The 27,036-nt window shown below is 39.4% G+C and overlaps 1 protein-coding gene, 2 long non-coding RNA genes and 1 other non-coding gene across 4 annotated transcripts; all 4 read right to left on the bottom strand.

Moving 5' to 3' along the window:
* Nucleotides 1–443: 443 nt before the first annotated feature.
* Nucleotides 444–8,893, bottom strand: LOC121990855. The gene is made up of 5 exons (XM_042544914.1): nt 8,851–8,893; nt 7,639–7,935; nt 7,430–7,534; nt 7,212–7,337; nt 444–518 (listed from the first exon to the last, which is right to left on the bottom strand). The coding sequence occupies exons 1-5, from the start codon at nt 8,851–8,853 to the stop codon at nt 444–446; spliced, it is 606 nt and encodes a 201-aa protein (XP_042400848.1). The 5' UTR covers nt 8,854–8,893.
* Nucleotides 8,894–8,918: 25 nt separating this feature from the next.
* On the bottom strand, nt 8,919–9,403 carry LOC121990019. The gene is made up of 3 exons (XR_006114410.1): nt 9,284–9,403; nt 9,058–9,150; nt 8,919–8,958 (listed from the first exon to the last, which is right to left on the bottom strand). It is a non-coding gene; the product is annotated as an uncharacterized LOC121990019 (long non-coding RNA).
* A 451-nt stretch (nt 9,404–9,854) lies between these two features.
* On the bottom strand, nt 9,855–15,384 carry LOC121990018. The gene is made up of 3 exons (XR_006114409.1): nt 15,306–15,384; nt 9,975–10,047; nt 9,855–9,898 (listed from the first exon to the last, which is right to left on the bottom strand). It is a non-coding gene; the product is annotated as an uncharacterized LOC121990018 (long non-coding RNA).
* A 10,591-nt stretch (nt 15,385–25,975) lies between these two features.
* Nucleotides 25,976–26,081, bottom strand: LOC121993395. Its single transcript, XR_006115245.1, has one exon. It is a non-coding gene; the product is annotated as a small nucleolar RNA R71 (small nucleolar RNA).
* Nucleotides 26,082–27,036: the final 955 nt, after the last annotated feature.

Raw genomic sequence — 27,036 nt, 5'->3', positions numbered from 1 at the left:
CGATAATCGGATCGAATGACCCTTATGAACCCTCTAGAGCTAAGGCATCCCGCATGCAAAATCCGACCTTTAGATACATGCACCGAGTGATGAGCAAAACAATCTTTGGTCGAGGAGATAGTGACTGGGTGATTAAAAAGATTGAACTCTATTCTCTTTGGAAAATGTTGAAGAAAGTTGATTTTGATTCCGGGTTCCATTTCCTGCAACCCTTAGTAAGGGCAGCTAGGGCATCTTCGGGGACAATTGTGTTTGGTGGATTGATTACTCCAATAGCACATAATTTAGGTTGTGAGCTTGATGGACTAGAGGTTATTCATGGCAATGATAAGATCGACATCGATTCTTGTCTTGCAATGAAGATGATTTGTCGGGATGAGAATGTGTTTGCCTTTCCTAGGGCTTTTGGGTTCCCTCTACCCCTTCCTTATCCCGAGCGCACTTCAGTTCGCAATCTTGCGAATTGGGTGATCACTGAGATCCAGCCCCCGAGAATATACCTTCCATAGCAGAAGAACCTGAGTACCATCAAGAACCCCCGTCATCAGGTTTCCCGCAACCTTCCAGACATCCGGAACCTCCTAGTCACTCTTTTGCCTATGGTACGGGACCCTCTAGTTTTGATTTTTTTGACTTCCGTACCTCCTTAGAATCCCTTCACGAGAAGCACAATGCCCAACAACAGTTGTTGGAGGGTCGCTTCAAGCTTTCTGATGACCAATTTAGGGAGGTGCGAGATCATTTTCAATTCACTAGAGACTTCCATAGTCAGGTGACGGAGTTCGTACAAGATTATGTGGTGGACCAGGAGAGAATGAGGAACTTTATGGATGATATGAATATCACTCGACAACAAGTAGACACTTTGTATCAATATCATCAGCACATAGGCCATCTCCCTAGTTTTCCTAGATTTTCCCCGGGGCCACATCAAGGACCTCCTTATCCCCCATCCTCGCCACCATATTGATTTCATTAAGACGATGAAAAGTCTAAGTCTGTTGTTGCACAACCTGAGTCTGGTTGAGAGTCTTTCTTTTGTTTTTCATATTTTATTTGCTTTCTTTTATCTATCTAGTTAGTTTTATCTATTTTCATTCTATTTGTTTCTGTTTGCACATTATTTGCATTTTTTTATATGTGGCATATTTGAGAACATCAACCGTCTACTTTTTCGGCCACTTGTCCAATAGCAAAATGTCTAGCATCTTCTTAGTTCATGAGTGGTCCAAATTGTGTTAGTAAGTTTAGTGTATCTCCTTTCTCAATCTTTAGTAGCATGAAATAAGCTAAGTATTGTATGGAGTTCGGTATAAGTTTTTGGCCTAACCTTAAGGACTTACTTTCACTACACTTAAGTACTTAAGCTCGAATGGTAGACATACTTTTGAAATAGTTATGATTCATCCAAATTGTTTAGTACTTATGTTCCCATGGTGATTCCTTATTTACATATTGGTTACTGGATAACCTCGGATCATGGAAGCTCATTCGGAAAAATCTAAATCTCAACATATGCATCGCATGTGTAATAAGTGCTACACCCCTATAACACTATATATAAAATAATAATAATAATAATAAGGGACAAAAAATAGTTGTTGTGAGTAGAAACTAACAATTCACCCCTTTGAGATCGAGTTAGGTTACTGGGGAAATGAATGTTACGTTTCTCTTGATTCCGAGAAGTACCCTTTGAGACCTTATGTAATTTAAGGAAAATGAACCAAGTGTGTGGCAGGTAAGTGCCTATCAACGGGAACATTAGGAACTCAATTGTATGACGACTTAACTAGGACAGAGAATGGAAACTTGAAGAGATTGAGTTACTTATTGCACCGAGCTTAGATGACTTATGTTTAGGCCATACTTAGGTTACTCCACAGTCATGCTTATCAGTGAAACTAGTTGATAGAGTTAGGCGAGTACACTAAGAATTATGAAACACTACAGGATTTCTTGAGCATAGTTTGTAGCATTTTGCTTGAGGACAAGCAAAGGTTCAAGTCTTTGGTGTGATATGCGTAAATATTATGATTTTTTACGCATGTTTTAGCGCACATTCGCTTGACTTATGTGCATATATTCTTCACATGATCGCATCTTTTATCTTGTATTTATCATATCTATTATTTTGTTCGGATATCTGCTCATTGTTTGGTTTTATGTTGACAGGGAAGATTTTCGGAGCTTGAACGGAGAGCATTGATGCACCGGAACTAATCAGACAACACGACCGTGCAACCCTGCACGACCGTGTGGCCAAACAGGAGAGGAAGAGTACACGGCCGTGCAACCCTGCACGGCCGTGTGACCAAAACAGTAGCCAGTCAGCACACGGCCGTGCAACCCTGCACGGCCGTGCCACCCCAGGTAGAGAAGAAGACTTGCACGGTCGTGCACCCCTGCACAACCGTTCCCCAGGAGACAGAGCCCAGGAGCTACACGACCGTGCGACCCTGCACGGCCGTGTAGCCACACCAGAATCGGAGAAGGGCACGATCGTGCTACCCTTACACGGGCGTGTCGCCGCGGCCAAGACCTAGGCTATAAAAGGGTATTAACCCTTTTTGCCAAGGGGGAGGCGAGCCGTCAGGGAGAAAAAGATCTTGGAGCAATTCTACGCCACTTTGAACCGCCGTTCAGCGAACTTCTACCACCACATCGACTCTAGAAGCAGAGAGTTGGATCCAAAGGCCACTGTTCGACATCCGATAAGCATATTCCCTCTTACTTGCTGAGAATTATATGTTTGTCTATACTATGTTTTCGGATATCTCTCTAGCATTCATGGAGTAGATCCCTTGTTATGGGATTAGGGAGTAGTCGTGGTACGGATTGATGTAAAACTCGTATTGTGTTTATACTTGTTGGATGAACTTTCATGCTTTGTTTCAATTGCTAATTGTTTATTTTTGATTGTGAAGAACTTGTCAGCCTCGTAGAGGATTACCTCTAGATCATATACCCGAGGGGCCCTAGTGACAGTTGTAACCCGTTCACGAGCATCTAGGATAGCTCCTTGAGAGGAAGGCAGATTCTCCCCAAGGGAGCGAGATGTTGGGTTTTTCGGGCCGCGAAAACCGCTTTTCGCGTCGCGAAAACCCTGAATCACCCAAAGCCGTAGATCCATGCAAGGAAAAACCGAATGAAATACAAGTACGAGTTTCAAAACTTTAGATCTACTCCTAGATCTACATGTTAAGAATTTTACCCCTGAAGCGTGCCCTCGCAAATCCCGCTCGTCCAATGGTACGCCGGATCTCGAGAGTGTCAACGTAGACACTCCTCTAATGATATCCACACGAACAAGGAGTGTCTCTCACACTCAAAGGATGGAGAAGAGAGCCCCAAGTGTGCTAGCACTTTCTAGGGCTCTCGGGTAGGATTTGGGAAAAGAAAAGATAGATAAGAGAATTCTATGTGACAATCACTCTACCTTTTCATCATGAAACTCAAACACATTCTCCTTCTTTCTTGCTTGAAAACTCTCGGTCAAGAGAAGAGGAGAGGGAGAGCTTGAGGAAGATAGCTTGGAGAAGATGGAATAAATTCTCACCATGAATAAAAATCAATTTCATTTCCTCCCTTAGTGGCCGGCCACACCAAATGTAACCCCCTTCATTAATGTGGCCGACCACATTAAAGCAAAGGAGAGAATGTAACTTCCATTAGGTGGCATTCTCTTGATGATGTGGCACTTTATGATTGGTCCACATCTTACCAACTCACTAATGATGTGGCAAAAGGGTCAAGTCAAACTTGACTCTTACTCTTCCTCTCAAGTCAAGTCAAACTTGACTTAATCTCTCTAAAGGTTGATCTAATCCAACCATTTGATTCAAACCAATTTAATATAATGAATCTAATACATTTAATTAAATTTATTCAATGAGTCATAATCTAAATTAGACTCATTGAACACATGAATCAAATTGATTCCAACTCAATTAGCCCAATTAGGATTACTCTTAATCCAATTTGATTCATCAAATGAATCTAATCCTTTTTGGTTCATCATATGAACCTAATCTCCATCCACTTGTTCTTTGTGTGTGACCCAATAGGTTCTTATAACGTTGGCAATGCCCCTAAACTCATTTAGAAGCATAAGTAATGAGCGGTATCTAGCAATACATCATTACTACCCAAGTTACAAGAATGTCGAGATCCGACATCACCTTGTGACTACTAATTGTGACTCTTCACAATATATGACAAGTGTCCTTCTATCCTAGACATCTAGATTGATCAATATGAGGCATAGACCGTGTCATCCTCTAATCAATCTAAATCTTGAACTCCAAGTAGACTCACTCGATCAAATGAGCTCAACATCTAATGTTGACTCATTTGGGCATGGCCATGCACTTAGTGGTCTCACTCTATCAAGAATACCGATGTCGCTCCCGTCATATGGGAGGGATAGATCCCATCTACATCACTCACATCCCTCTACATAATTCGTTATATACCCAGTAATCGCCTTTATAGTCCACCCAGTTACGGGTGACGTTTGACGAAACCAAAGTACATAACTCCTTATGTAGGGATCTATGGTGACTTCAGGTCTAAGGACTAGTAGTCATACTAATAGCCACATGAGAAAGTATATGAAACTCATATAACGATCCATGATACTTTCTCATGGCGGGTCATTCAGTATACATTCTCCAATGTATACCCATGTGTCAGCTTGATATCTCTATATCCATGACTTGTGAGATCAAGTCATCGAGCTGACCTACATGCTAGTCTTATTGCATTAACATTGTCCCTGAATGTTAATACTTGACTAGGAATGATTTAGAGTAGTGTTCCCTATATCATCTCACTATCGATTCAACTAATCGATTGATATAGGTATGAACCTTCTACTCAAGGACACTATTATACTTAGTCTATTTGGCACTAATATAAATAAGTATAATAACCAAACAAATGCCTTTATTGATATACAAGAATATGATACAAAGAGTCCATACAATCATCAAATGATTGGCTCTAGGGCTCTAACTAACACGAGAGACCAGACTTAACTTTACTCACTATTCTTGATTTACCAGTTAGAGTCATGTCCTCAAGATTTGCCGAGGTGCCCTCATGACAGGGGTAAATCGTGATAGGACTTCTTAGGGTATTTCCTTAATTTGGCGCTTAAGAATACCCGCTTAGCTTCTGGTAATAGCATGAATAAGGACAGCGAGAGTAAGATAAACCGAGACACATCAATACTACCACGACGAAACTGACCCCCTAGATCTCCTCATCACCAAGTAAATATTTTGACCGACCTTTCCTTTTTCTCAGCCTGTTCAAGACCATTGGTATTTATCTAGCTAACCATAAGTGAGTGATTACTAGTGCTTATAGCCAGTCCTTGTGGGATCGATATTTTTATTACTGACGACGAATCCGTGCACTTACGAAAGCGTAACACTAAGTCAAGGGCTGCTAATCTCGAACATCCCTGATAGCTACTGGGCGGCCATCTAAGAATCAGAGTGGATAAGAACCTTCGTGGCTCCGACATGTCGTGCTGCCTATAAGCCGACTATCAAGGCTTCATACTCGGCTTTGTTGTTGATGGCTCCATAGTTCAGCTGAACGGACAGTTGCATCCAGTCATCCCATGGTGAGATTATCAGAATGTTGATCCTGCTACCTTGTCGAGTGGACGAACCTTCGACATATATTCTCCAAGTTGCTTCTAGCTCAACGTTCTGGACTTTTGTGACGAAATCAGCCAGGGCTTGAGCCTTGATCATCGTTCGGGGTTTATATTGAATATCAAACGTGCTAAGTTCGGTTGTCCATTTGATTAGCCATCCAGACGCCTTTAGATTTAGGAGGACTCTTCCTAGGGCATTGTTGGTCATCACGATGATCGGATGGGCGAGGAAGTACGGGCTGAGTCTCCGGACGGGAAGCACTAAAGCGTAAGTCAACTTTTCAAGACAGGTGTAGTGGAACTTGACATCTTTCAATATATGGCTTAAAATGTACACGTGTTGTTGCTCAAGGTCATTCTGCTTAACTAACGCCGAGCCAACTGCATACTCGGTGGACGATAGATAGATCCAGAGCGCTCCCCAGCGCTCAGCTTAGCTAAGATGGGCAAGGAATTTAGATATTCCTTGAGTTGTTCGAATGCCCGGTCGCTCTTCGCTTCCCAATGAAATTTTGTCGCTGGCACAGCACCTTGAAGAATGACAGGCTTCGGTCAGACGTCTTGGATATGAATCTAGACAATGTTGTGATTCGTCTGGTCAGCCGTTGGGGCTCCTTCAAACTGCGCGGTGGTGGCATGTCTTGCACGACCTTCACCTTGCTTGGATTTGCCTCGATCCCCCGTTCGGTGACAATATATCCGAGGAAGTGTTTGCTCTTAACACCGAAAAGATAGTTTGATCCCCCGTTCGATCCCCCGTTCGGTGACAACAAAAATAGCTTTTCGCAGCGCGCAAATTCGCTTTCCGCAGCGCGCATTGCATGCTGCACAATTAAAAGCTGTTAAAAATCCTAAATTATTGACAGCGTACTTTGCGCGCTGCGGATAATATTATCCGCGGCGTGCTTTGCGCGCCGCGGATAATACTTTCCGCGGCATGCTTTGCGTGCCGCGGATAATACTTTTCGCGGCGTGCTTTGCGCGCTACGGAAAGTATTATCTGCAGCGCACAAAGCACGCTACAAATAGTAGTTTCCGCGGCGTGCTTTGCGCGCTGCGGATAATATTATCCGTAGCACACAAAGCACGCCGCGGAAAGCATTTTTATGCACTAAGGAAAATAATCTACAGCTTATAAATGTACGCTGTTGATAGTCTTAACTATATTAAAAAAAATATTAATTTGATCAAAATAATAAACCAAAATTTTACAATAAATTTAGTGCAAATAAATCCACAAAATTAACAAAAGTCATAGTTTTTCATTATACCAAAAAAATTTAAAGATCTTAAACAAGATACAAAATCTCTATCAAACTAGTTATTACATAACAACAATTAAACTTACAATCCACACAAATTAGTATATTATGTATCAATCACACAATACTATAAATTTCGATAACCATGCAACCGTGCTTCCTATTGCATCATCAAGAAATTGCATTTCATCATTTGGTCGAATTAGGTCCACCTTTTCCACCAAAACTTTATCAACCCAAACTTTCCAACATGATCCACCAAGAATAACGTGATGCACTTTTGTATTTGGATCTGTGGATGCAATTCGACCTTCTGCAACAACTAGTTCATCAGCAGCCCAATGAAGCAGCTTACATTTAGTATTATCACATATATCTCCACGACTCGCATTTCTTGAATTTGACTGTAAATAAACAATACAAAGTTATTAATTCAATCATATATATTTTTGTAATAATTTTGTGATTCAGAAATACATTATTTTATGATAATCACCTGAAAAACATGACCAAAGTCACCACTTTTTTTGGCACCAATATTAATATCGCTATTGCTACCAAATTCATTCCCAATACCGCTACAAATACCACCACTAGCAATCTAATTTTATAACCAAATCGTGTCAAACAATGTCATCATGATAATTCAAAATCATTTAAGTGTACATATCAAACTTATTTTATATATATTGTTTACTTACTAACCTGTTCTGGATGATTTTGTTGTCTCATACTTTGTAAAAACATAGACCTCATTTCTTGCATTTCTAGTTGATTTTGTTGCCTCATTTCCTGCATTTGTTGTTGAACATTTTGTACTATAGTTTGAAGTTGTTGAACCATTCCATTTTGTTGCACTGAAGCTCCAACTTTTGATGGTGTTACTCCAAAACCCATTCCACGCACTCTACCCCGAGCTTCATTGCCAAACACAATGCTAATTGCATCATCAGCAATATTAGTTGTGTTTTGAGATTCGGGTGGACATTCTAATATTTTTTTCTGCAACAAAAAATAACTTTCAATATATTATCATTAATATAATAGATGACTATACTGAACATCAACATATAATGCATGTAAATGAAATCAACATATAATGCATGTAAATGAAATCAACATATAATGCATGTATGTCCATTTGTTTTCTCATTTTGGAGAAAGACAAAATAAATCTAAGTTGAGGCCATCTGATTTTACTAAATCTTTGTACCATCCATTCTTTAACACTGATGCTTCTGTTGTTCGATATTGAATAGTTACTGAAACCAAGAATGCCAATCCAATTCGAACCACATAATAACTAAAGGTCAAATACAAAATGTAGGACCAAACGTTAACTCTAGCATATCCACATTGACATTAGTTCTAACAAGAATCACATTATCATGGTTTGAGGAGATACTATTCTCATGTTCATCCAAGATTTCTGACAATTTGCTCACAAAAGCTGCCAAAATCTACCGACTAAGCATGATGTATATTCTCACAAGTCCCTAAAACCTTTGGTGACTGTGTGCATATGTATTACAGTCAAAACTTCCTACTTTGGTATGTTCTCTTCATTTGCAAGTTGATCTGGCAATCCTTGTTGGCAGCTTAGATCCTCCTGTAAACTTAGCTGAGTGATGTTAATGCTATCATTTCTTAGTGTTGGTATGTGTACATTGTTGGCAGCTTAGAGCTATGTATTGTATGGTATCACTAGAACATTCTTGGCCATATCTTAGATCCAAGTAATAGGTAAGGAGTTATAGAAAAAACAAGATTAGTGGAATACTTGCTTAACATGATAAAAGTCTTTCTATAGAGACATTGGTAAGAGTAAAAATGGAAATCTTAAGTATAAATGCTTATGAAAAACCATATCAATGGAATAAAATTTCAAAGAAATCTAAAATGAATGAACATGCTTACCATTTTCTCTCCAACGGCTTGAGTACTGGGCTCCCCATTTTTTCTCTTGTGAACTTCAATCCAAACTTGCGATCTCGTAATTTTTGTATCCATCGGACTTGTCTTTTCCTTAAATATAAAAATATATACAAAATCATTATAGCATAACTTAAAAGATGCATATATCATAAATTATTACTTAAATTATAATAAATTAAAAATGATTACCATAATGTGAGTCAAACGAGCGTAGCCCCTCCGACTCATTGTGTGAATGTGGTCTTGTTTTTCCCTCATTGCTCTAAATCTTGCACTCTTTTCCTAAGATTAGTCAAAATCGCATAATTAAACTCTCCAACATATTAAAACTTAGTAGTCTCTTACCCAACCATAGCATTAGAATAAATTCAATGCATTCCCATCCAACTCATGGTCTAAGTGAATAAATACTTACTTGAAAGGTAGATGATAATGTCCTCTGTACAAACAAGTCCCACTGATTTTGGTCCATAAATTCAGGCTTCAACAAACTGAGATCTCGTGAAGCCACTCGACTTGTATTAGTTTCTCGTACAAGTATTTGCAATTTGGATTTTCTATCACGCCACAATTTAGCTAACTTTTGAAAAATTATTTTCTTTTCCCAATCCTCAACTTTATAAGTCATCTGCACATTTAATAACACAAAAATATGTCTACATTTTGTTATAAAAATGGAAATGAAAAATTAAGTAACTAAATATATTACCTGAAGACAACTCCACATCCTATCTTTCACTTCTTCATCAATATCACTCCATCCATCTAATGTATATGGCACAAATTCCTTTATCATGCAACCTAGGAAAGAAGCGTACTTCACTGAATTATCTCCAATCGGCTGACCAACCTCATTACGCTCCAGCTCTTTGCAATTGTCTTGGCCACTAACCATTTTCAACTTTGACGCACCTCATCCTTTTTTCTTATCAATTTTCTCATCAGCAATTGGTTCTTTACCATGCAAATCTTCTGATGAATTGGCTGAATTGTTAGAGTCCATTCTCGATAACTTATTAGTTATATTTTCCTGTTAAATAGCAAAAAGAGATATTGAAATGTCTTTAGTAAAATAAACCAAGATTTAAAATATAATACAATATCACCTGAATTTCAGCTACAGATCCTTTGCCACGTTTTTTAACCATTTTACTCATCCTTTGAAAGCTATGTAATGACCTGGTCAAATATATAATATGACATGATGCATTGCTAAAAATAAATAAGCAGACAAATATATTGAAACACTAAATAAAGAGTTATGCAATTATTGATAAGAACATGTATCAATCAAAATAAATAACTATAAAATATATAGTTGAAAATGTCCATCATGTCTCAATCACATCAATTCCCTCACACTCATTCCTTGAGTATGGTTCTTTCTCAGTAATGTTAATCTCAAGTTGGGATACATCAAGAGGTGTTGATGATGTATAAGCATCTTCTTCAAGCACGTTCATGTTATGAATACCTCGAGGCGGCGCTTTTAGCAACACATACCAATTTGATTCATCATTATCCCTAGAATAGAATACTTGCTTTGCTTGTGATGCTAAAATGAAAGGATCACTTTCAAAAGTTTTTAGTCCTTGATGTAAGTTGACCAGTGTAAAACCATCTTCAATTTTGATACCAGTTCCAGGATTGGCCCAATCACATCTAAAACCAGGCACTTTAAAAGAATAGTAATCTAGCAAAATAATATCTCGAATAACTCCATAGTATGATAATCTTCCTACTGTATGTGAATTGTCATTAGTATTAGATTGATAAATAGTATCAGCTTCAATTGAAACACCACTATCTTGTGTCGACCTTCCAACATCAATTGTGTGGAACCGATATCCATTTACAATATATCCTGTATAAGATGTAACGTGCTCTCTAGGACCATGTGCTAGCCATTGAATTCGACCTGAAGAGTTAACAGAAACCTGTTTTGATAACCATTCGGCAAATGTTTCCATATGTTTCTTTTGTAACAATGTGTCATTACTTGAGAAACGATGATTTGTTTGTTTAAGCTCGTCAATGTGCATCCTATTTAAAATCATTGAAGGGAGATGTTAGAATACATAAGAAATGTAATAGATCAAGACTAACAATATGAAATTAACTACACTCACTGTAAGTAAGGTTCAACTTCTGCACTATTGAATAATATATATCGATGTGCAGCTTGCAACACGTGGTCCTCTAAAATCTTTTCTTTCCCTTTAGAAATTGGACGACCTTCTAATAATCCATCTTCCAAATCATCATTCCTATTAGAACGAACACCAATACTATAAGCCTTTTTTATATAAGCACTACAAAATATCATTCGTTCTTCTGCGAGGTAACACTCAGCTATGCATCCTTCTGGTCTTGCCCGGTTCTTCACATACCCTTTTAGTGTTTTCATAAATCTAAATCACAAAGCAAAATTCAAATGAAAGAAGTGTTTAATAAAATATAAATTATTTTATAATATTAAAATTATCAAAAATAATTATTATTATTTATTACCTTTCAAATGGATACATCCAACGGAATTGGACTGGTCCACACAAACGAGCCTCTCTTGCTAAATGAATTGTTAAGTGAACCGAGATGGTAAAGAAAGCAGGTGGAAAATACCTTTCCAACATGCATAGAATTTCAATAATATTCTCCTCGAGTTGTTCTAAACGGTTCCGGTCTAATACTCTTTGACATAATTCATTGTAAAATACACCCAACATAAATATAGCATTACGTGGACCTTTCGGTAGAAGATTTCTCAATGCTACTGATAGCAATTGTTGCATTAGAATATGACAATCATGAGATTTCAGCCCAATAAGATTACGATCTTCTACAGAAACACAGTTACCAATATTTGAACTATATCCATCGGGTAACTTTATTTTCTTCAACCTAGAGCAAAACACATCCATTTCTTTTCTAGATAATGTGTACGGTGCAGCGGGCAAATGATATTTATTTTCTCCTTTTTCTTGAGGATGTAATTCTTGTCTAATTTTTAAGTGTACCAAATCTTTGCGAGCATTCACACCATCTTTGGATTTTGTCTTCAAGTTTAACAATGTGCCTATGATATTCTCGCAAACATTCTTTTCAACATGCATCACATCTAAGTTATGACGTAGTAAGAGACCCTAAAGGTAAACATCAACATGATTTATAGTTAGTTCAGAATATTAGAACATAATTTAGGAACAAAAAATAACAAATTGTAAAAGCTCATGAATACAGTGAAAAATAACTTACACTCCAATATGGCATATTGAAAAAAATTGACTTTTTCTTCCACCTTTGACCTGGTTTTTGTATCTCTTTTGAACTCTCCTGTTTCTTCCTCTTTTTCCTCAAAGTGTTGACAGTCTCACCCTTTTTCTTTTTACCCCAGTCATTTTCAATATCTTGCAATGCATTCATAATTTCTAACCCATTCAAAAGTCTAGGTTTCCCTTTACTCTCCTTTTCCCCATTAAACCACTTTTTTTTCTGACGAAATGGATGATTAGGAGAAAGAAATCTCCTGTGGCCTAAGTATGCAAACTTTCTACTATATTTAAGCCACATAGAACATGTGTCTTCACCACATATTGGGCAACCAAATTTTCCTTTTGTGGCACATCCAGCTAGATTTCCGTAAGCTGGAAAATCATTGATTGTCCACATCAAAATAACCTTCAGGTTGAATATTGACTTGCTAAATGCATCATATGCCTCCACACCTGTGTCCCACAACTCCTTTAAATCCTCCACAAGGGGTTCCAAGTATACATCTATATCATTTCCCGGTTGCTTTGGACCTGGAATCAGTAATGTCAGCATAAGATTTTCCTTTGTCATGCACATCAATGGAGGAAGGTTATAATTGACCAAAATAACTGGCCAACAACTATATCTGGAACTAAGGTCACCAAAAGGATTGAATCCATCTGTCGCAAGACCAAGGCGGAGATTTCTAGGATCTGATGCAAAATCTGGCCACTTATGATCTATTGTATGCCAAGCCACTGAATCAACTGGATGACGCATCATATGATCTTGACTTTTGTGGTTCGAGTGCCAAATCAACTCTTCAGCCTTTTCTTTTGATTTAAACAACCTTTTGAATCTTGGTATCACTGGAAAATATCGTAGGACCTTCTCAGGAACTCCTTTAGAAACTTTGGTGGTGACTTTGTCTATCTTCCATCTTGAGGAACCACACTTCGGACATGAGTCCAAATCTTTAAACTCTTTTCTAAATAGACAACAATCATTTGGGCAAGCATGAATTTTCTCGTATCCTAAATCAAATGGTTTTAATAATTTTCTCATTGTGTAAACAGTTTCTGGAAGTGTATTGTTTTCTGGAAGCATGTCACCTAAGATCTTAAGGAGCTCATTGAAACTATTGTCTGTGTGACCATTAGTAGACTTGTAATTATATAGTGTGACGACTGCCGACAACTTTGTATAAGCTGTACAACCAGGAAAGAGAGGTGTTTCTGCATCTTTTAATAAATCATCAAACTCATAATCTTTTTCCCCAGACATAGTGTGTCCAACCATTTCTTCTGGCACCAAAACATCCTTATATAAGTGATATGCCTCTCTACATTCATCCTCTTTTTGAACTCCTTTTGAACTACCTTCATCTTGAGATTGTGAGTTATAAGTTTCCCCATGGAAGACCCAAGTAGTGTAAGTAGGATCAAACCCCTTAATAATTAAGTGGTCATACACTTGGTCAAATTTCATATACTTTTTATTTTTACAACGCTTGCAAGGACATAAAATTACTTCACGTGTTTTTGCATAGTTCCTAGCTTGTGCAATAAATTTTTTTACCCCTTCTTCATACTCGGGTACAAGCCTTGAAGGCAGATGCATCCATTCCTTATCCATCTTGTGAATAAACCTTTTTCATTTATATGAAATAATTATGAGATTTTATCAAAATATATGTATAAGAAAACACCACATAATAAATAAAAAAATTAAATATTAAAAATTGATTCCTACATCATAATATTTTAAACAAATAAATATCATGTGTCATAGTAGTATTTACTAGCCATGCCAAAGTATTATTCACACACTTTAAAGACTGATAATTTGTTTTTTTCTTTTTTAGTTTAATATATTTAATCATTATTTTTGTGTCCATTCATTCTTGTTACACGTATCAATCATTGTCTCTAATGATATACTCGTGTCAAAAGATCAAACAAAATATATCAATGGTGAGAATTAAATAATGTGGATTTCATGTAGAGCAAGGGTAGCATAATTAATAGAATTGTATTAATATATGCATGTAACACACAAGATCGGTTAATTCTAATCTAATTAGCGTGTTCCAAATCAAGATAAGAAAATGGAAGGTGTTAAATTATACCATCAAGATAAGAAAATGGGAGGTGTTGAATTATACCATCGATAACATGCTTGTAAATTAAAACTAGTAAAATACTTGATCATTTTATAAAGAAGAAAGGCATGACTCTTGGAGCGCAAATATTGTAAGACAAATCGAAGCATTAAGCAATCGAAACTAAAAAATCTTTTATATAAATCGCTCACAAAAAGAGGATGCGAAATTGTAATTATTAATCCAACTCCTCCATTGCACTCTATAGAATTGATCATCCCTAACCAATTCTATTAAATCAGAATTAATCTATGCTGTGGGAAGAATTTAAAAGAAAAATAATAGTAACAATTTGAGACACTATACTCCAAAATAATTTCTAAGAAAAATAAGAGGAAAGAAAGGAGGAAGTAGCTAACATTCTTGGCTACCAAAGAAATACATCTCTCTCAATATAAGTCCAAAAAAAGAAAACTCATACCACTGGTCCGGCAAATCACATAATGCAATTTGTTGACTAATAAAACCTAGAAGATCACATATATATCTAAAAAGGACAGGCAATAATATTCCAGAAGATCACAAGTCAAAGATTTGTCGACTAATAGAAGTGCAATAAATTGCATAGAGATCAGCTCTAGGAAGTATGAAAAGGAATAGTCTAAAATATGAAACCCAAAAGTTTAGCAGGTACATTAGACAGCAGACAAACAGAATCACATAATGCAATTTGCTTGGAGGTGAAACTAAATCCTGGAAACACATCTGATACAGACTAAAACTAGATGTGTATTAAATGTAACTACTAAATTCTAGCATACATGACCAGAGTGGCATGAAAACTCATGAACTGGGACTGGTCCACAATATAAATAGGTCAAACAGGAATGGGGATCAAAGAAAAAAATTGATAGAACAATGTAGTGCTGGCAATATGAACATGCAAGATTAAAATCTTCAATGTAAGTAGAATGAACACAAAATCGTAAAATATATAAATACACTCGAGCTCCAATTTATGAATAAAACTACTTGCTGTAGAGTGCCGCCCAAATAAGTTTAGGGACATAGAGATTAGGGTTACCTTTGCTTTGAGCTTTTGGCTTGATGTAGAGTGTGGAGTGGCTATCAAAGGGCTTGCTTACTCTTGCTGTGGTCCTATGGTATGGAGAGATGGAAGGAAGTCTTGCAGCGACGGCGAGTGCGGAGAGGCGGGGTGGAGTCGTGCGGCCGGCGATGATCAGTGCAGAGAGGCGGAGAGGATTCCTACGGCTGGTGGCGGTGAGTGCCGAGAGGTAGAGAGGAGTCCGGCGACAGCGACGGCGACGGTAGTGAAGAGAGGCAGAACTATTGCGGAGAGGTTGCGGTGAAGGCTTCGGCGGCGAAGGCTTCGAGCGTTTTTTAGGCTTCGGGCGTTTTTTAGTCTTTGGGCGTTTTTTTTTATTTAGCATAATCTACTCTTTATTTAACCAAGTTATAATGTTTGGCTGTTAATTTTATTCGAAAGATTTGTTGACTTTTTTAACCAAGTTACAACAACTTTTTTAACCAATTAAGTTACGTTTTGTTTCATGTATTTTTTTTTAATTTAATTTTGTTTAATATAACTTTATTTTTTTATTACTTTTTATTTATTATTTCCAAACTAACCATTAAATTTTAATCATGTTTTTTTTATTTACTACGTTTTGTTATTATTATTAACTATTCGCAGCATACATTAACATGCATGCCGTTAATAATATATTATTGACGGCGTGCTTTAAATGCGCGCTGTTAATACCTTTTTTTATTTCAAAGTTCATACTATTAACAGCGCACATCAACATGCACGCCGTTAATAATACTATTAACGGCATGCTTTTAATGTACGCTGTTAATAGCGCGCTGCGAAAAGTGATTTTTGTTGTAGTGTTAGCTCCATTATTGTTGAGCATATCGCTAGTTACATGGATCTGCACACACAACCATTCATGGGTTAGTGGTTTTTATTCAGACAAGGTGTGTTGCAGTAGGTTGCTCTATCAGTGCTTCATTGGTCCGCTCATGGGTAGTATGACTGCAGCGTGGTAGCATGTCAGGGATCCCTCCTCTGGACTGGCTCAGGGAGATGAGAGCATTGAGCTCCCCCACTAATGATTTGCGGTAAGAGGATAGGTGTACTCCGACAGCAACCTGTCCACTCGGTCACTCATTAGCAGCAGTGATGGCAGAGTGCACAGTTGTCATAGTCCTACCCACTCGGTCTCACCATCGTGTGTGAGATGGCTAACTAGCGTCAGGGGTGACAAAGACATGTCATTGGCATCATATGCATAATTGCATTTATTGCTTGTTTTTGCTGCATTTTATTTGCTGCATATTGGATAGTTGCATATGTTTGACATGCATACAAGGACATGCTACTTTTGTTTTGACGACCTTATTATTCTGATAGGAGTCCTGGTGAGTACAGCTTCTCCTTTTCTTTCAGTTATGCATTTTCTATTACTCCAGGAGATTGTACTCATATTTATTACTACTAGTTATTTCGTATTATGCATGTTAGCCCAATACCCGCTGAGGATTTGACTCACCCCGTTGATATTACCATTTTAGGTTGATGTTGTCAGGAGGTTGCAATCGCTAGTCCCCCACCACTTTGCTTCACGACGGTTTTCTACTCTTTAGTCTTTTGGTTCCTTGTTACATTTCATATATATGTGTGTGATTTGTATGTTTGTACTCGAGGAGTTTTATCGAGTTTTTGGTCTACTACACTTCTTTTTCCACTGTGTTGGTTTCTCTGTTGTGTTTTGCCTTTTCTGTTGTAGTAGTGGAGTAGGTGGTTTTCAAATATAAACTGCGTGGTTGTGTCAGCCAGAGGCTGAAATATATAAACTGCGTGGTTGTTTAGTTATGTTTATTGTTATTGTTCCGACCATGTTGGTCGAGGTATATGTGTCCCTGAGGGCTTGTAGTAGGAGTTTCATATTGTCACCCATACAAGGGAGATGTAGCCGAAATTTCTTCTGGTAGGCACTACTTGGGGCATGATAGTTCGGGTTGCCATAAGAAACAATCCGCGTGCCGCCGTGGCTTTCATACCGCCTCCAACTCTACCAAAGGCCCAGAAGTCTTGCATCAGACTAGTGTCTACATCGCAGTCAGCTGGCAGAGCAACTTCAACCCCGTCTGCTCCAAGTGGCCGACGCCACATAACGACGGTAATCAATCTTCCGATAGACTAGTGGCACGACTCCGACAACGTCAAATCCCGGGTTCCCGAGCACTAGATAATCATCCAGGGGCCACTCATACAGATATGGATCGATGCTCGGGCCCGCGCTATGGTCATGCCTCCAAGGGCGCTCGCCGACAATCATACCCAGATGTCCACTAGCATAAGTATTTTGTATGCTCCTATTTTATCGTCGGTCGGTCCTAATAAATCTTGTTCCCTCGTAGTATTGGGTCGAGAGCTTGACCATGTGCCAAAGGCTCGCATTTTTGGAGCAAAAAGTCAAATAGCTGCACGCCCTGAGCGGCCGGGAAGTGGCTTCTTAGGCGTAGTTGGAGCTAATCAGCGCAGAGATGGCTCAATTAAGAGCCGATCTAAGTAAGGGCTCTGAGCAGCTGGAGGTGGAGAAGGGAAAACACGTTAAATAGACCACACAATTAGCTCAGCTCAATAAATAGGCCAGCACCTTCGAATAAAAAATCCACTCGGCCAACACCAAGAAGCTCGGACCATTGAAGATTTGGAGATAAAAAATAAAGAGTTTCGGGTGTTAGTCCAGAACCTGAAGGAAGCTGAGGCCGCGCTGAAGGCAGAATGGGAAGGATGATTGGCTGAGTAGAATATCACGAAAACCCAGCTTGCTGCGAAGGATGAGGAGCTGGCAGCATTAAAGGAAGAACTGGAAGCCTCCCGATCGACCTTAGCAACATATCAAGAGGCCGAGTTAAGTAGGTTCGAGCTCATGATGCAAGCCTACATCTGCTCGGATGCTTTTAATGACAAGGTCACCGATCGGACACTCTGTCTGTTCAACCTTGTGATCGACGGGATGATCGACTAACTCAAGGAAGGTGACTACATCTGAACCACTTTGACAAGCAAGGTTATCAGCCGGGACAAGGAGACTGAGTCACTGCCCGACGATGCTTTGGATTATCTGGAGTGAGCTTGCTCGAGCGAATGCTAATTTATTTTGTATTGCCCTTTGTAGGTTTTATGCAAGTATTAATGAATGATCTTCCATCCGATGAACTTGTCTTGTTCGTTCGTTTATTACCGTCCGACATTTTTCGATACGACTTGCATTTTAGTCATTCACACGTTGTCGTTCAAACTTGAGCGAAAGTGCGAGTTGTATATACGTCACAAGTGTGGCTTCATGATCCTCCAATCGGTGACGAGCAGCCACAGCTGATCGATAAATTTTTGATTGCTGAATGACAACTTTATTTTGAAAACTTAAGCCTTTAAAGCCTTTAAGTGGTATGTTTTCCTGGTCTTCCATTTTCGCTAATACTGTTTCATCGTAGGTCTGAGTTTAAGATCGCTGCTCGACCATTGTTGCAAATAATGGGTTAACGTCGCCGCTCGACCGCTGATGAAGACAAGGGTTTAAGGTCGTCACTCGACCGCTGATAGAGACAAGGGTTTAAGGTCGCCGCTCGATCGCTGATGGAGATAAGGGTTTAAGGTCGCCGCTCGACCGTTGATGGAGACAAGGGTTTAAGGTCATCGCTTGAACGTTGATGGAGACAAGGGTTTAAGGTTATTGCTTGACCACTGTTGGAGACAAGGTTTTAAGGTTGTCGCTCGACAGTTGATGCAGACTAGGGTTTATAGTCGCCGCTCGACTTTTAACTTGGTCGATCGACTCAAGAGTCTGGAAAACTTTAGTTTTTATTCATGTTTATCATGCATCCAGAAGGCATATACATAAGTACATTTATATTTGCTCGTGCACCTCACCCAAGCCTATAGGATTGTAGATGATTCGCGCTCCATGGTCACTCGAGTCATCTTCCATTTTCGTCCTCCAAGTAGTAGGCCCCCGAGCGGAATTTCTATATGACCTTGTAAGGTCCCACCCATGGTGCCTCGATCTTGGTGATGTCCTTAACTGGCTTGATTCTCTGCTAGACCAGGTCGCCGACCTAGAGAGACCTCGGGATTACACATCGGTTATAATTTTGCCTCATCCGCTGTCGGTATACCATTAGCCGAACGACAGCTTTATCCCCCGCTTCATCCACCAAGTCGAGCTCTATTAACCCCCGCTCGGTGTTTCCTTCATCGTAGAGTTGCACCCAATCAGATTCTACTCCAACATCTACGGGGATCACCACTTCTGCTCCATACACCAGTTGGAATGGTGTTAAGTCGGTCACCTCTTTTGGAGTCGTGCGAAGTGCCCACAAGACACTCGGGAGCTTGTCAACCTAGCTGCCCCCGGCGTGGTCAAGTCGAACTCGTAAGCCTTTAAGGATCTCTTGGTTTGTGACTTATGCCTGGCTATTGCTTTGGGGGTAGGCTACTGAGGTGAAGGCCTGCGAGATGTCATAGCCTTCGCACCACTCCCTGACTTTCCAACTCGCGAACTGCTTCTAGTTATTCGAGACAAGCCAGTGAGGGATACCAAACCAGCACAAGATGTTCTACCAAATGAATTTGATGACCATATGTTCACTTATTTTTGCCAGTGGCTAAACCTCTACCCACTTTGAGAAGTAGTCCACCACGATGAGCAGGAACCTCCGCTGACCAGTTGCCATGGGAAATTGTCCTACGATGTCCATGCTCCATTGATCAAATGACCAAGATACCGTGAATGCCTTCATCTACTCTGTCGGTCGGTATAGGATGTTGTGATACCGTTGGCAGGATAGGCATGTGGATACTATCTGAGCGGCATCCTCTTGGAGTGTTGGCAAAAAATATCCGGCCAAGAGAATCTTTCAAGCCAATGAACAACCGCCCGAATGGCTTTCACAGGAGCCAAGATGTACTTCTTAGAGTATATACTCCATGTCCTCTAGGCCCACACATCTAAGCAACAGCCTTGAGAAAGATCTCTTATAAAGCTGGTCTCCGATTAGGTTGAAGCTCCCCGACCCTTTTCTTTAATAGTCGTGATGCCTCCTGGCCAACCAAGGTGCTCCCCGATCGAAGGAATTCAATCAGAAACGATCTCTAGTCGCTTGAAAAGACCACACCCTCCATCCGATTAACATGCACCACCAATGAAACCTGTTCGATTGGTTGGTTGATCCCGATCGATGATAAGGAACTAGCTAATTAAGCCAATTCATCTGCTATCTAATTGTTCGATTGGGGGGATCTTCTGTATAGTGACCTCCTGAAAATTTGCATTTAGCTTTTCGAAGGTCTCCGCATATAAGTTAAGTGATGTGCGCAAATATTATGATCTTTTACGCATGTTTTAGTGCACATTCGCTTGACTTATGCGCATATATTCTTCACATGATTGCATCTTTTATCTTGAATTCATCATATCTATTGTTTTGTTCGGATATCTGCTCTTTGTTTGATTTTATGTTGACAGGGAAGATTTTCGGAGCTTGAACAGAGAGCATTGATGTACCAAAACCAACCAGACAACACGACCGTGCAACCTTCCACGGCCGTGTGGCCAAACAGGAGAGGAAGAGTACACGACCGTGCACCCTTGCACGACCGTGCCCCAGGAGACAAAGCCCAGGAGCTACACGGCCGTGCGACCCTGCACGGCCGTGTAGCCACACTAGAACCGGAGAAGGGCACGGCCGTGCCACCCATACACGGTCGTGCCGTCGCGGCCAAGACCTAGGCTATAAAAGGGTATTACCCCTTTTTGCCAAGGAGGAGGCGAGATGTCAGGGAGAAAAAGATCTTGGAGCAATTCTACGCCGCTTTGGACCGTCGTTTAGCGAACTTCCACCACCACATCAACTCTAGAAGCAGAGAGTTGGATCCGAAGGCCACTCTTCGACATCCAATTAGCATATTCCCTCAAACTTACTGAGAATTGTATGTTTGTCTATACTATGTTTTCGGATATCTCTCTAGCATTCATGGAGTAGATCCCTTATTTTGGGATTAGGGAGTAGTCGTGGTACAGATTGATGTAAAACTCGTATTGTGTTTATACTTGTTGGATGAACTTTCATGCTTTGTTTCAATTACTAATTGCTTATTTTTGATTGTGAAGAACTTGTCAGCCTCGTAGAGGATTACCTCTAGATTGTATACCCGAGGGGCCCTAGTGACAAGGGTAACCCGTTCACGGACATCTAGGATAGCTCCTTGAGAGGAAGGCAGATTCTCCCCAAGGGAGCGAGAGACCAGGCTTAGCTTTATTCACTATTCTTGATTTACTAGTTAGAGTCATGTCCTCAAGATTTGCCGAGGTGCCCTAGTGACAGGGATAAATTGTGACAGGACTTCTTAGGGCATTACCCTATTCTGGTGCTTAAGAATACTCGCTTAGCTTCCAGTAATAGCATGAATAAGGACAGCGAGAGTAAGATAAACCGAGACACATCAATACTACCACGACGAAACTGACCCCCTAGAACTCCTCATCACCAAGTGAATATTTTGACCTTAGGACTCTCGACTCTCTCCCTCGACCTTTCCTTTTCCCCAGCCAGTTCAAGACCATTGGTAGTCTAACTAACCATAAGTGAGCGATTGCTAGTGTTTATAACCAGTTCCTGTGGGATCGATATTTTTATTACTGACGACGAATCCGCGTGCACTTGCGGAAGCGTAACAAGTTTTTGACGTCATTATTAGAGGCTGCGTCCATAACACTAGCTAAGTCATATTAGATTAGACTAGGCTTTGTTTTCTTTATTCTCTGCATTAAAAAAAAATCTACTAATAATAAAATATTTTCACTCTTCTTCCCTACTGCATTCATTTTTTCTATTTTTTTGCTGTCATATTTTCTATCTTGTTCTCTTTTCTTTTGCATGCGTAGAGCTAACCTTTCCAGACAGCTGCTACCATTTGATCCAGAGATTGACAGGACCTTTCTGAGGAGAAGGAATTTACTGAAAGCTTTCCAAGCAGCAAAAGAATCCTCAGGAATGGCCGATAAACTGTTGAAAGATTATGCGACACCGTGTGCATGAGGTGTCCGATCCAATATCACCCGACCACCCATCGATGCTGACAACTTTGAGATCATGCCCGCAGTAATCCATATGGTCCAGCAAAATTAATTCGGAGGAGGACCACACGAAGACCCGAATCATCTTCTAGAGATGTTTTATGAAATCTGTGGCACGATGAAGGTGAATGAGGTTCCTCCAGAATCGGTGAGACTGCTTCTTTTTAGATTTTCTCTGAAAGACAGGGCCAAGCTGTAACACCCACGAAATCTAGTAGTTATATATATGTGAGTATCCTTTTTGTAGAAGAAAAAGGGAGATAGAACCAAAAAGATATATAAAAAAAAAAAAGGTGAGGTCAAGGATTGAACCTTGAACATTTTAATTAAATGGCAAACTTTAGGAGTTATGGAATGACCAATAGGCCATCATGAATTATTGTTGAAAGGGGGATGGAAATTTTAGATAAAGTAAGAGTATGGTTAAGAGAAGGAAACAAGAAAATATCAAGTAGCTTTCTTCCTCCTTCTCTTGATTAAGAAAAGAACAAGCAAAAGACAAATTGTCTTTCCCTTCTTTCTTCCTTTCATTTTCGTGAGGATGAAGGAGGAGATGGGATTAGAAGAATTAAGGGGATGAATGGGGGCATTTTTCTCATTAGGGAAAAATATAAATGAGTTAAGGAGAAAAGGGAAGGCAAAGTTCATCTTTGCTTCTTCCTCCCACTTAGCATAAGGAGGAAAGAAAGAAAGGGATTTCATTTTTCTTCCTTCTTTTCCTCTTCCTCACCATTGCCGAAACCTAAAGCTCTCCCTCTCCTAATTCCGAAATCCACAAGAAGGAGCCTTCAAGATCTACCCCTTCCAAGTAAGAGAAGAAAAAGGGAGTGCTAGAAGGAGAAGCTCTCTTCTTCCTCCTCACAAGGGTATCATTTTCTTTAGGAACCACAAGCGAAAGGATGTGAGTATTCCCTCACCTGTGGTACAAGTAGCTCATGGTTTTCCATAAATTTAAATGGCTTAAAAACCTAGGAAGGTTCTTGCAACTTTCGGCCATGCCAAGTTTAAAAGCCTAGGAAAGTTTAAACTCAAATCTAACATGTTTATGATCTTTCTTATGACATGATATGAATATTTCCTTGGTGTTTCATGCTTGTATGTTACTTAGAATTAGATGAACCCCACCTTAGGGTTTCGGCCATGAGGAGACTAAATGCCTAGGAAAGCTTAAACTCAAATCTAACATGTTTATGATCTTTCTTATGACATGATATGAATATTTCCTTGGTGTTTCATGCTTGTATATTACTTAGAATTAGATGAACTCCACCTTAGGGTTTCGGCTATGAGGAGACTAAAAGCCTAGGAAAGCTTAAACTCAAATCTAACATGTTTATGATCTTTCTTATGACATGATATGAATGTTTCCTTGGTGTTTCATGCTTGTATGTTACTTAGAATTAGATGAACCCCACCTTAGGGTTTCGGCCATGACAAGTTTAAAAGCCTAGGAAAACTTAAACACAAATCCAACTTACTTATGATCTTCCTCATGATATGGTATGAAGATAACTTGATGTACTTATGATTTCATGTTGATTAGAACTAGGTACTCATGCTTTGAACTTTTGGCCAAGATAGGATTAAAAAGGGCTAGGCAAGCTTAAACTCAACCCTAACATGCTCATGTTTTTCCCTATGATATGATATGAAGTTAACATGATATTCTTATGCTTGTCTTTGGTTTAGAACTTAGTTTCACACTTCATGACTTTCGGCCACATCATGATTTGTAGACCTAGGAAGCTTAGAACCTAAAATAAATATGTTCATGATGTTCCTTATGATAAATGATATGAAATTGGTTTAGGGTTCACATGTTTATATGCTATTTGTAACCTAGGTTTAGGCTTTGCATGTTTCGGCCACAACATGATTTGTAGACCTAGGAAGCTTAGAACCTAAACTAAATATGCTCATAATGTTCCTTATGATAAATGTCATGAAATTGGTTTAGGGTTCATATGCTTGTATGTTACTTTCAACCTAGGTGATCCCTTGCATGTTTCGGCCACCTATGATAGGTTGATGATTGAGACCCAATTATGACTCTTTATGTGCTTCACATGCCATGATATGAATTAGGAGATGTTAACTTATGTTCCATGTATGATTATGTTCCCATGATATGATATATGCTCATTTATGTATGCTTATGAATCATGCATTTAAAATGTCTCCTATGATGTGCTATATGCTCAAGTATGTATGTTTATGATATGCTAAGTGAAAGGCCTAAGAGTTGCTTCCCTATTTGTTGGGACTAAGAGCACTCTTTATGATATGCTAAGTGAAAGGCCTAAGAGTTGCTTCCCTATCAAGTGGGACTAAGAGCACTCTTCATGCTAAGTTAAGTTATGAATGACATGAATATTATATGCTATGAATGACATGAACATGATATACTATGATTATATGACATGTTATTTTACTTTGTATGACTTGTACCAAGGGAGGGCTCCATAAGCGCCCCTAGGCCGACGGACTATGAACGGGTCTAGTAAAAAGGGATGAGCTCCTTAGTATGCCCCTAGGTCGATGGTCGTAGTACGGACCTAGTTCTCTAGTAGGTTCGGGGCTAGCTTCCCTGCCCTAGGGATTGCTCGCATTTATGTATGTATGTGGTACAAGCCGGGCCCTCATGATGATATTATGTTCAAGTTTTATATGATATGTTTTTTTTAAAAAGCATCTTGCACATGATATTACCCATGTTTAAAAGGACATCTTGCATCTATGTTTATGATATGATATGATGTTTCTCCTTATGCTATGATATGATGTTCTTTATGCTATGATATGATATGTCATGATGCTTACTTTTATGTTATGATATGATATGACATGATGCTTTCAATTATGTTAGGATATGATATGACATGATGTTTCTTTTATGTTATGATATGATATGACATGATGTTCTTTTATGCTATGATATGGTATGATATGATGTTCTCTTTTATGCTATGTTAAAATGTAATATGAAACTCTTGCATGATATGATGTTTAGATGTTTTATGTGTCCATGCTATATGTTGTATGATTTTGCTATGACATGTGTTATTTTTGTGAGTAGGAAAGAATCTCACTAAGCCTTGTGTGCTTATAGTTACTTTCCTTGTACCACAGATAAAGGTAAAGGATGGATAAACTAAAGGAGCAGCAGGAGGGGCAGGAGATGTGTGTGGTGGTGGCTTGGCTAAGAAAGAAAGACCTGCTTGCGTTGATTTAGGATTGATATGAACTATGCTTAATTTATGTTGATGACTTGCATGATCACTTTACTTATGCTTATGTTAGAAATGGATATTATGACTCTTTAAGTTCATAACTATGCTAAGCATGCTTGTATGATTAGTTGTGATTTAAATGAAAGTAAAAGAAAAAAAATGATTACTTCCGCTGTTGTTGAAATTCATGTACGTATGCTATGTATGTAGAAAGTAACCCCGCCTCCACTAGCAGGAGGGGCGGGCGTTACAAAAGCAGTAGCTGAATTCTCTACCAGCAGATAGCATATCGTCTTGGGAGCAATGTGAGCAGAAATTCTTAGACAAATTCTACCCCCCAAGCAAGACTGCCCACATGAGGAACCTGATTTCCAGCTTCAAGCAGATAGACTCAGAATCCCTATTTGAAGCCGGGGACCGGTTCAAGAGCATGCTGAGACAGTGCCCCCATCATGGCCTTGAGAAGTGGCTGGTTCTACACATCTTCTACAATGGAATAAATTATCACACGAAGGTATTATTGGACTCTACGGCAGGAGGAGCACTGATGAACAAAAGCCTTGATGAAGCTGAAGAGATAATAGAGAATGTGGCACAAAACCACCATTAATGGGCATCTGAAAGATCTAGCGGTGCTTTTTCAGGAAATCAGATGAAGGCATCAGGGAATTTCGAGGTGGATGCATTCACACTCATGTCTGCAAAGCTGGACGCCCTGACTAGGAAATTTGAAGCCATGGGTAGCAACACAGCTAATGCAATAGTTTGTGCTTGCGACATCTGCGGAAGTACGGACCACGCTTCAGACACTTGCTCCCTTAGGCCAATGCAGGCACAGATAAACCAGCTTAAGCAATGAGATGCAATAACAGGCTACAATCAGAGGAAAAACAATCCGTACTCCAACACATACAACCCTGGATAGAGGAACAACCCTAACTTTTCATACCGAAATAATCAGGACCAAGGGCCAACACATCAGACCTACCAACCTGGATAGCAGACTCATCAATAGCAGCAACCAATGCAGCTGTCTAGGATTGAAAAGATGCTTGAGGAAGCTCTCTCGGAACAAAAGGAGATGAGGAGTGAGATCAAACAACTGACTCAGAGGCTGGAGAACTCAGAAAAACAATAGAAGATGCAAGACAGCCAGATAGCCTAGATAGCTCAGTCCGTCTCGAGAGTGCAGGGTACATTCCCAGGGAAACCAGATTTAAATCCGGTGGAACATTGCAATTGCATTGAGCTACGAAGCAGACGCACTGTGGGAAACCCCTAAATCATGACTCAGATGGAGCTTGACTCAGAAAAGGAACCCACTCCCCTAATGGCCAATCAGACACAAAATAAGGATGGAGAAGTAGTTACTAAAAAAATTTAAGAAGCTCTTCAGACTACCCCACAAAATCGC

Source organism: Zingiber officinale, chromosome 6B (genome assembly GCF_018446385.1).
Source record: "Zingiber officinale cultivar Zhangliang chromosome 6B, Zo_v1.1, whole genome shotgun sequence".
In the NCBI taxonomy this organism is placed as follows: Eukaryota; Viridiplantae; Streptophyta; class Magnoliopsida; order Zingiberales; family Zingiberaceae; genus Zingiber; species Zingiber officinale.
The sequence above is the reverse complement of the archived record's forward strand: the minus strand, read 5'-3'. Positions and strand labels throughout refer to the sequence as shown.

Coding starts and splice junctions, on each gene's coding strand:
- LOC121990855 (XM_042544914.1), bottom strand. Junction 7,535..7,638: donor AACAAAATCATCCAGAACAG/GTTAGTAAGTAA, acceptor TTATAAAATTAG/ATTGCTAGTGGTGGTATTTG. Junction 519..7,211: donor CCACAGATCCAAATACAAAA/GTGCATCACGTT, acceptor GATGGTACTCAG/GTTCTTCTGCTATGGAAGGT.